General features: G+C 43.5%; 1 protein-coding gene across 1 annotated transcript in view; it reads right to left on the reverse strand.

Annotated features, from left to right (window-relative positions):
* gpia (glucose-6-phosphate isomerase a) overlaps positions 1–10,983 on the reverse strand; it is a 35,142-nt gene extending 24,159 nt beyond the window's left edge. The window contains exons 1-5 of the mRNA XM_084335316.1: positions 10,775–10,983; positions 8,166–8,256; positions 4,253–4,321; positions 2,340–2,459; positions 2,039–2,122 (exon numbers count right to left, since the gene is read on the reverse strand). Coding sequence (XP_084191442.1) covers positions 2,039–2,122; positions 2,340–2,459; positions 4,253–4,321; positions 8,166–8,256; positions 10,775–10,893 — 483 coding nt within the window. The 5' untranslated portion in view covers positions 10,894–10,983. The remainder of the gene's footprint in view (positions 1–2,038; positions 2,123–2,339; positions 2,460–4,252; positions 4,322–8,165; positions 8,257–10,774) is intronic.
* Positions 10,984–11,590: the final 607 nt, after the last annotated feature.

The following is an 11,590-nucleotide window of genomic DNA, read 5'->3' on the forward strand; positions in this document are numbered from 1 at the left end:
TGGAGATGATTGTGCCTGTTGTAATCATGGCCGATGGGTCCTTGTATAGTACTTTAATCATATCAATGAAACCTTTTCCTAACCCCATCCTTTCCAATACTGCCCATAGAAACGACCATTCCAACCTGTCAAATGCTTTCATAGCATCCAGGGATAGTATCGCCTTAGGTGTGAAGTCCTCTTTGTCTGTATCTAGTACGTGCAGTATTCGCCTTATGTTATCATTGATCAGGCGACCTTTTATGAAGCCTGTTTGGTCCGTATGAACTAAAGACGTCATATGCTTTTGCAATCTGATGGCTAATATCTTAGAGTACAGTTTGACATCGGTTCCGAGGAGGCTTAAAGGACGGTAACTACCGCATTCAGTGGGGTCTTTGTCTTTTTTGTGAAGAACTGAAATGAGTGCGGTATTTTGGTGTTCGATGAAGCTTCCCTCTTTGACTGAGTATAAGATCATATTTAGTAATAAGGGTCCAAATATGTCCCAGCAAGAAATGTACATTTCTGATGGGATACCGTCAATTCCCGGAGCTTTGCCGTTTTTCATTCCGGATATGGCCTTCTTGAGTTCTTCTAATGTGATCGGTACTTCTAACTGTTTAGCGTCTTCATCTGTAAGTTTAGGGAGAGTAATTTGATTAAGATATGTGTCTAATTTGTCCTGAACAAAGGTCGTTTCTGAGTTATATAAATCGGAGTAGAATTCTTTGAATGTATCGTTTATTATTTTGGGTTCTGTTACTAGAGCTTGTTGTTTCCTAATGGCAGTTATATCTGCAAATTTTGCATTAATTCTTAGTCGCATGGCTAATAGGTGACTAGGTTTAGAACCTTGGAAGTACTGCTGTTGTCTAGTGCTGCGTATTTGCAATTCCGATTTTTGTCTGTACATTGCTTTGATCTCGGTCTTTAGAATGTTAACTTGGTTATCTAGTCTAGTAGAGTTGTTGTATTTTAAAGAATTAAAAAGCGTTGAGTAAAGCGTTTCCTTTTCAGACAGTTTTGTGTTTTGATTTTTGCGCAATATGGAGGTAAATCTATCCGAGAAATCTTTGATCATACTCTTTACCGACATCCATAATATTCTGGGATCTTGCACCGAGTTAGTATTAACTTGTAGGAATACTGTGAGAGCTTCTTTAATTTGTGTAATGAATTCCTTGTTGTTAAGCAGCATCGAATTAAAACGCCATCTTGGGGCCCGGGTAGATAATGTACCAAATGTTGCTTTCAGGATTAAGTAGCAGTGATCTGATAGCGCATTGGGTGTCATTTCCACGATATATATATATTTTTTTTGTATCCACTTTTTCTCCTCTTTTTCTATTTTTTTATCCCATCCCAATTCCACTGTGCCAATTCTCCCCTCCCCTGTCTTGAACGTTGCTCGCATATGCCCCCCACTGGCCTGGTTGTAGGGAGGATAGAAGCCTTGCATCACGTGTCCCCTCCGATACACGAGGAGGCAGCCTGTCACATCTTTTCACCTGCCAGCGCGGACTCTCATTGGCGAGGTGTAACGTGTGGGAGGCTTACACTACCCCCGCCATTTCCTGTCTCTGCTGTGCAGGCATCCCCAACCGACCTGTAGGAGTCGCTGTCCAAAACGTCCAGATTACCACCCATCGACTTCCACCCGCTAACTCTGCCAATTGAGTTAGTATGACGGCTGGCCCAAGCCGGAGGCAACGCCGACAGCCGGAGTCGAACCCGGTGTCTCTTGCATTGGTGACGAGCGCAATGTGCGCTGCGCCACCCAGCCGTGCCTATATATATTTTTTTTTTAAAGATACTCATAAACTCATAGAATCTTGTCATTATGAGCTTACACACCCTTAACTAGCATGCACCTCGAGCATCTGAAAACGTGACATGTTTTCCTACTGTATTGAGGGCCCCGAGTTATAAATACCATGGATCTCCATGGAGATTTGGTTATTATTATGTAATAAAACACGCCCAATTTCTCAAATAGAAAAGAAGGATAATAGGAACGTGGGCTGGAGAGACATGATTAATACAGACAATCACTCACCAGGTCGGAGCCGCCGATGCCGATGTTGACGACGTCAGTGATGGCCTTTTCACTGAAGCCCTTCCACTTCCCGCTGCGCACTTTCTGTGAGACCAAAACATTCAGGTTAAGACCCTTCTGTGTGCAAACAGAACGAGAGGTTTGTTGTGGTGAGCCGTGTCGTTTTTACTGTGGTCGAGTTGTAGCGCCAGCATACAGAACTAGGACTCGATTATACACACAACAGAAGAAACAACTGTAACCTGAGGTTTGAACTGCGTGTACATGAACGCACACGCACACACACACACACTCTACTCACTTGACAGAAGGCCTTCATCTTGTTGAGAACCCTGTTGACCTCTGGCATGACGTCGTTGCCCTCAAAAAGGACAGGCGTGTTGGAGCGGTTACGCAGGGCGGTGTGCAGCACGGCACGGCCCTACACACACAAAGTACACCATTTTTTTTATCTTGAAGTAAGTTTGAAATATAGACCACCACAATACATCATGATGACACATCTTGTTGTGTGACATTATTCATTTGCACAAATGTCCGTCACTGAGGAGGATGTTGTTGCATAACTCCATTGCATCATGGCAGGCGTGCGTGCGTGTGTGCGGAGGGGGGGGGGGGTTTCGCTGAACGACTAAGCAGAACGTAGTGACGGACCTCAAAGCTTGTCGTTGTCTATTGTGAATGCAAGGCAATACAGTCCACGCTTCCATTCATTGTGCTAAGCTAGGCTAACGTGCAGCCAGATAGCTTTTTTCTTTTTACCTTCTCTTTTTCCCAATTTCCCCCCTTTCTTTTTCCGTTTTTCTCCCAATGTTAGTCGTTATGCCAATTCCCAATCCCCTACCTGGTTGTTGCGCACTCTGCCCCCTACCGTCGGTCTGGGAGGGCGGAGACTATCGCATGCTTCCTCCGACACATGTGTAGCCAATCCCCACTTCTTTTCACCTGGCAGCGAGGACTCTCACTGGGGGAGTGTAACGTGTGGAGGACACTACCTCCCCCAGGATCCGACCTCGCTGTGCAGGCGCCCCGACCGATCTGTAGGAGTCGCTTTTTTACAACAACCAGGACCCACCCTCGCCGGGTTTTTCCCACCCTCTAACACTGCCAATTGTGTTAGTATGGACAGTCGGCCAACCCGGAAGCGATCCCACTGTCTGTGGTGGTGGGCAGACGCTTAGACCACTGCGCCACCCGGCCACCCCCAGATGCGTGTAACTGTTCCGCAACAGTAAGTGACTTCCGGGGTAGGCCTGATTGGCCCCGACAGGCACGTGACGCGCAACTTTCTCTGCCGCGCGGCAGAGCTTGCGGAATGATGTAACCGTCCAAATCCGCTATGACTTTCATTCAGCGCTTTAGCTCACCTCGCAGAGCAGCGGTCCTGCGATCCTGCGGTCCGTTGTTGACGAGTTTGAATCCCATCGAATTTTTTTTTTTAACGTGATTTTTTTTTTAACGTGTATTCTTTCGCCGGTTAAGGTTAGGCATGGTTAAGGTTAAGGTTAGGCATTGTTTCGGAGTTGGTTAAGGTTAGAACGGTTAAGTTTAGGCGCTGTTAAGGAGCTGGTTAAGGTTAGAGTTTGTGTTAGAGAATGGCAATATTCTTTCTATGGTTAAGGTTAGGCATGGTTAAGGTTAAGGTTAAGGTTAGGCATTGTTTCGGAGTTGGTTAAGGTTAGAACGGTTAAGTTTAGGCGCTGTTAAGGAGCTGGTTAAGGTTAGAGTTTGTGTTAGAGAATGGCAATAGACAGCCTATTTCCGCGCGACAGCTCTCAGCAGCCTCGTTGCGCGTCCTGAGTTTGCCGCGTCACGTGCCTGTCGGGGCCAATCAGGCCTACCCGGAAGTCACTTACTGTTGCGGAACCGGTACACGCCCCCCAGATAGCCTTCTACTGAACGCACAGAGAGGAAACTGGTATCTATCTTCTTGTCCCTCTCTGGAGAAGACGGTAAGCTAATTTCCCAAAATGTTGGCGTGTTCCTTGATGAGTGGCTTAGAGCAGTCGTGATCTGAAGGTTCCTTGGTTCCAATCCCAGCTCCTCATGGCAAAGTGTCATTGAGCAAGACCCTGAACCCCTAAACGCACACCGTAGGCGGGTGTGTGTACAGTACAGTACGTGAGTGAATGTGCGGCATGAGGATGTTTAAAAGCGCTTTGGATAAAAGCGCACTATATAAAATGCAGTCCCGTTTACAGTTGGCATGATTACCTCAGTGAAGTTGATCTTTTCCCCAGAGAACATCTCGTCTCTGGCCTCTGCCACCCCCCTAGACTTGGCCTGTGGAGAAGGGAAGACGGGGTTGAGCGTGTGGAAACACGGATTGAGCGTGTTATTAAAACACACGCATTGCACAGGGATTACAACAGTCGCTGGCACGTGTGGCAACACTCTGGGCCGCTCTCTCTTAGGCAAGAGCATTTTGAAGAGGAAGTAGTGTTTTTAATGTCCATAACTTGTTTCGACTGTGTTCCCACATTCCCAAAGATGCGCTAGCCTAATATAGAACAATGCAACCTTTTAGACGACAGGCATTTTCAAAACAGGGTATTGTTAGTTTTCCACCACGTGTTAGCATACAGGTAGGTCATAGGCCCTATGACATAGGGGGTTAACCAGTGTATCTAGTCGCTGCTGGCGGGACAAAACCTCATAACTCCAAAAACCCAACTGTTACAAAGGATCAGATTAAACCGAATATATATATTTATTTATTGATATATATTGCATAGTATTTGTATATCATTTGATATCCCTTGTATATTCCTTGTACATATACACGGAATGTCCCTTTAGCCTAGTACAGACCATAATATTTCATTCTCCTATTGGACAGCGGTCCACAAGCGCCAGGGCCATGCCTCCGGAGTCAGGTTCAAAGTCACCGTCAAGACATGTCTGTACATGCCCGGCCTTGCCCAGGGATACGAGACAGAAATGAGGTTGGCACTAGATTGTTCGCCGTGCATATAAATATGGCGCAGGTGAATACAGAAGTAGAGTTACCCAATAAGTTGAAGCCTCACCCACGATACTCCGTGTGGTGAAGTATGGCCTGTTTGGCCCCAAATAGAGCATTGAGACCGCGTGCGAATTAATAACTGAATTGTCAGAGTTTGGCGCTATACCGTCGAGTGCGACATATTTCTATTAAGTCAGTAATAGTCTATTTGTGTATAGTGTATCGTGCGGCTAAAGTTCTACAGTGACCAGCATCACCAACGCTTCCTCGTACCAGCTAGAGTGCTTATCCAGGCTGGGCTGCTTTCATGGCGCTTTCACCCGAGGAGCCCTAGACGAGAACCGTGTGGACATGTACACTGGATTAATCTACCCGACGACTACATAGCCCTTTGCGGCTGGATTATATTTGTTTTGGTCCTGTGATTTATGGAGCGGAGAATCGCCGACGCCTACACGTGTGGGATTTACCCTGTGAGGAGCCAAGTCGAGTCCGCGCCTCAGAGAGCCTGAGGCCGGCTAGCTTTCTTCACTGTGGAGCTACAGTCTACGGAGAACAGCTGTATTAGTCTGTGGATCAAGAGACTATTGCACCGTCTCCTGTACTTGGAGTCTCCTTAGTCATCGTTGACCAGACTCTCTACTACCGACAGATCCTCTACCCCTGCTGGCTTACAACCGGGGGGACCCTTCCAGTATCTCCCGCTATATATTACTAGTGTACCATAGATATAATTCCCTAAGATTCAGGTTGTATAATTACCTCCTGCGTAACCAGAGAATGGACATTCATTATTGATTTGCCTACGCACATTCCTTTGCCTTATAAGCGCATCCAAAGTATAATAGAGAAGTATATTATGTACCTTTTGCTGCAATAAATACTTAAAGACAACTTTGTGTAGAACCGATTCATTGTGGGAAGTGTTCATCATATTTATATATCATGTACTGTATGGCCAGTAATTAAAGTACATAAAGCGGTAGTGGTTTAATGATACCATACTTATCAATACAGTCAGGGAATTGTACCCCTCAGTTACACCAACTTTTCAGCAGATGAAAAAAAACAAACACAGATACATTTAAGTCATTTAGCTGACGCTTTTATCCAAAGCGACTTACAAGTTCTGTACGACAAGTCATCAGGAAGGGCACAACTCTATCAGCTGAGTAACAATATTCATCAAAGTGTTGCGTGTTACAGTGTAGGTTAGTTTATTAGGACAAGTGCATGAGAGTAAGGTTAGTTATGGTTAGATTTTTTTTTTTTTCAGATAATGGTTGAAGAAGTGCGTCTTTAGTCGACGGCGAAAGATTGGACGTGATTCGGCTGTCCTAACTGGGGTGGGTAGTTCATTCCACCATTGTGGGGCAAGGACTGAGAATAGGGCGATTTGAGGGCGAATAGAGTTACGAGTTTAGACAGATGATTGGTTTAATGCTTTCCCATTGTGTAGACTTTGTAAAACCACACACACACACAGAGGATGATCTACTGAGTTGATAAAAAAAAAAAAAAAATGGAGTTAGGAGGTTTTGTCCCACCAGCAGTGTAGTGTATCTTTCAAAGTGCCATGTCACCACTGGTAGCGTAAACGGTACACACTAAAGGCTGTGCCTTCTTAACCAACTAATAGTCGACTATGTGTTGTGGTAAGTTTGAAATATAGACCACCTGTAATACATATAGCGACGTTGCCATCACCAATACAATACATCATGATGTTGTGTGACATTCATTAGCACAAATGTCAGTCACTGAGGATGTTGTTGCATAACTCCATTGCATCACGGCAGGTGCGTGTGCGTGTGTGTGTGTGTGTGGGGGGGGGGTCCCTGAATGACTAAGCAGGACATAGTGACAGACCTAAAAGCGTGTCGTTGTCTATTGTGAATGCAAGGCAATACAGTAAAAATATATCCTGGACTGTGTATATCACTCTGCCCTCAGATTAATCACTAATGATAGATACACTCATCACCGTGTCCTTTGTGAGAAGGTTGGTTGGTCCTCGCTGAGCAACAAAGACTGGTTGACAATTCAAAATTGTCCATGAATTTGTTCATTTGTGGCCTGATGGGGGCGCTATAATTAAATGTTGGATTTTGAAAGGTCACAACTCCTACGCCATTTACACAAACTACGTCTGATTTACACAAACCTTGGTAGACGTCCATCCATCTATCCTCACTCTACAAATTTGATTCAAGGACCGATAAATTCTGCAATATTGAATTTTGGATTGAGTTTTCAAAATATTGACGAATTAACTTCAAAAGGGCGTGGCTCAGCACATAAATAGACCAAAGTCAACAACCATTGGGCACCAAACGTGCAGCATATGTCCACATACGTACCAGACATATATCCTTAAAGTTTCATTAAAATCGACCACCAGGGGGCGGTATAAGTGGGACATATATAAGCATGGCCTAACACAATTCCGACTATAAATCAATACATTTGTCCTTTGTCCAAACATTACACAACTTGCAGGATATGTTTCATAACAATGTTGAACCACATGTGTAAAACTATTTTGAAATCGCCGAATAGAGGGCACCACCAGTTCCATGGCGCAAATTTGGCCATAAATCAATGTTTGTCTAAACATCACCAAACTTGGTGGATATTTATTATTAAGCTGTTAAAACATTTCCCCAAAACTTTTTCGAAACACAAATCAGACTATACATCAAAAAAACGCTTGTCCAATCATTACAAAGCACACAGGATATATTCCCTAACACTTTTGAACCATGTACGTGAAATTATTTTGAAATCCTAATTATTCATGTTGGCTTGAAAAAGCGGCACTGGAATTTCCGCTTGCGGCAAAATTTATTATTAGGACATGCCGCCTGGCGGAGATTTGCACTCCACTGAGCGCACCTTTCTAGTTGGTGTGTGTGAATGGCCAATTTAACATTCATTACTGTACTGAACAGCCAAACATCTGGTTGGGCATAATTAATCAGTTTATATGGAGAGGTAGGATTTAAAAAAGGTACTCAAGCTTGTTTTACTATGAGATGGGCTTAAGGTTAAGGAGGGATGGCAGTTGCAGCAGCCAAATACTGTGTGTGTGTGATTTATAGGTCTAATTAATACAAAAGGAGAAAACACTGCAATCATCAGGGTACAGGAGATCTTCATTACCATTTCAAATAGCATGGCCATGACTTCCTCGTTGATCAGATTCTTGGAGTAATCCAGGAGGATCTCCCCATCATCCGTCTCAAGGATCGTGCTGTCCAAGAGAATAAATAAATAAATAAATGTATAGAATAGACGTACTTTATTGATCCTCACCTCAGGGAAATTCAGCACCAGATGGCTCACAATAAACATGTAGGTAGTCAAACATTTAAAATAAGAATACAGCAACAAAAATATAAAGTAATATACAGTAAAGCTGTGCGTTAAATTTAAAGAGGGATGGTTTTATTATTGGTTACAGGCACAAACATCTCAAAATCACAATGTAATTACAAAATAAAACACTTTATATGACCAATGACATTATGCATAATATACTGTTGAATCTTTTTTGAAAGAGTATCTAGTTGTTTTTTTACATTTTACACCCATCAACACACGGTTGGCCTACACCAAGAAAAGAAGAAGAATCATTCATAATCCAAAAGTTGTGTACATATTTCGATTTGCAACAGTATCATAAAGCCTAAATCTACAGGCTTGTTTAAATTAGATTTACAGGGTTTATTCATGATAATAATAATATAGTACACCGTGTATCCTCCTGGTAGAGGAACATCATCCAGCTTTAATGGGCGTTGCTTCCAATGGCAATGCCACTGCGGATAAAAAGCATGGCACTTTTTAGAACGTGACAAGAAGAGATCCTGAACTGGTACTTTGTAGTAACAGTAAACCAGTTAACCCTTTCACTGCCACACTACCAGAACGGGTAACCCTTTCACTGCCATTGAAAGTTTTAACCCTTTCAATATCCCAACGTACCCAACCCCCCCCACCCAACCTCCTCCAATGAACAGTTTCTACGTCAAATGTATATACTCCCTTTTCTTGACTCCTTCTGTATCACAAACAGTACTGCATTTGCAAATCTGGTATGTCATAAATGTATAGATGTAGCAGTACTGACTATCTGTATGTCATGTATGTCATATATGTCCTGATGAATTGAAAATGGGGGACCCTGATGTAAACAAGACGAAAGTCTTTCTCTGGTCTGCATCCCCTTAACAATTGTGTGTATTGAGCTGTACTGTATTGTACCCATTCTGCAATCTGTTAATAAAGTTTTCAATCAATCAAGCCACACTACCAAAATGGTTAACCCTTTCACTGCGGTGACACAGCAGGTTAACCCTTTCGCTGCCACACACGACAGCCGGTTAATGGTACTATAAGGACTAGGGAGGTAGTCTTGCGCGCTTGTGGCAACAGTTGACTCAAGTCAGTGGTTGAAATGTGCAGAAGTGCACGTAGCCACGCGGAATTAAACCAATTACACAAACTGGACGCAAACAACGAGGCGCTTCTGCTGCTGCCTGCCAAGCTGGTGCTCGCATAGTCTTGTATTGAGTCCAATGGGCGTACATTGACATTTTATTAAACAAATGTTTTATTTAATTTAAATTTAAATGTTATTAAATAGCTGCGCAGAGTGCATACCAGCGGGTTGACGGACAAAAGGCCCCTTTTGGTGGTGGGCATTACGGCTCTTTGGAGGGAGCCGGGTCTTTTGGCTCCGTGCCCGTTCAAGGGCCTAAAATTACGGCTGGTCGTTTTTTTCCCCCTCATTATTTAGGGGGCGAGGGTTACTCAATAAATGATAGTATTGATGATAGCATACGATTTTTGATACAAACGTGGATACGTAAAGAAGCCCCTGGAAACGACGCCTAAAATCGTTCAAATGTATGTATGATATATCCAACACGAGTGATATTTAATAGTTAAAAAAAGAAAAAATTATACTTTTTGTATCACAAACAGTACTGTATTTGTAAATCTGGTATGTCATAAATGTATAGATGTAACAGTACTGTCTATCTGTATGTTATGATTAATTGAAATAAAAATGTCAATCAATCAAACAAAGTATGACTCAGGTTAGACCCTTCGTTCTCCCAAAGAGCCGTGGTTCAAAATGACCGGATCGTTCGGGAGCGTCACATCTCACTATAGTGAATGAGGATGTGATGACGTCACACACACTGATGGCTGACCTGAGCAGCTAGCAGCTGAGCGCACTACTGTCTACTAACATAACTAACATAACTAGGCGTGCAGCCGGGGGGACAGATGTGCAAGTAGGACGCCGAAGAAGCCGTGTTTGTAGTTAATTGATCAAACGAGTCAAGTTATTTTAATGGAACATTTATGGGACGTTTTCCCCACTACTTGTAAAACTGAACGCAGTACAGCATCGACTTGAAAACGATGACCTTGTCATTCATCAGGTGGAGGCAGCAGGGCATCATGCTATATAGCGCTATTTGCACCGTCAAGTAAACACATCATACGATCTGGTTATAGATTATTATTATTTACGAGACAAATCGGTCACTTTAGATGAGAAGGCGAGGCTCGTCTAATGGCATGATGTGAGCCTCGCCTTCTCATCTAAAAAGTGACGGATTTATGTCGTATAATTATATCTTACACTTGCTGATGGAGAAATACATCATGCACGCACGAGTGTGACAGGGTGTTATTATTAAAAGTCAACTCAATAAGTTAAGCAACATATTATAGCAGCATTAAATGACTGCTACCTGAATTTGCTGAAGCGGTCCTTGTCGGCATCGAACATCTTCCTCATGTTGAGAGTCCCAGCATTGGCCTTGTACCATTGCTCCAGTTTCTTGTAGTTTGCATCGCTTGATAGTCCCATGGTGATAACGGATGATGATAATAATGGTCCCTTCCAAACGCAAGTCCCGCAGATGTGTGAGAGATGCTTCCTTGTGTAACTAAAGGGTAAAGAAGCCGAACAGCAGTGAAGGGGATCAGTCGCTCGACTCCTCTCTGCACCAATGGCAGACATGTATGTGTTGCCCCTCCCACAGTGACACACTGAGCCCCGCCCCCTGAGATGACAGCCAGGGGACACTCTCATCCCAATCCTTCCATGATTTGTCTGAATGGCCACAAATCACAGTATATTATTTGGAGTGGTGAAAATGAAGACTAGAATTACAATGTTTCCCCCAAAATAGCTTTGTAGGTGTGGTGGTGGTGGTAGGTCATCTTTGGTGTCGATTACACATCGATCCCACTGTTGCTTCTAGTACAAGTTGTTGCATTCATTTGGATACTTGATTATGATTTTATTACTTCTAACCCCTGGGTTTATGCTAGTTTAAAGGGAAATTGTGCTCCATTGTCATGTTTTGTTCATTTCCCATTCTCTCTTCAGTGGTGCCACCGATGCAGAGCTGTAGGTGTGGTGGTAGCCCAGCACTGCTGCACGCATGTAGCGGAAGCACTGCATGATGTAGACCTTTTTTTTTTAATAGGGTTTCTCTTCAGAACCGTGGCTACACGCCAAGACAGCAGGAGGCCGGAGCACAAGATATGAAAAGAGACGC

The sequence above is a fragment of the Notolepis coatsorum genome, assembly GCF_963971535.1.
Source record: "Notolepis coatsorum genome assembly, chromosome: 18".
In the NCBI taxonomy this organism is placed as follows: Eukaryota; Metazoa; Chordata; class Actinopteri; order Aulopiformes; family Paralepididae; genus Notolepis; species Notolepis coatsorum.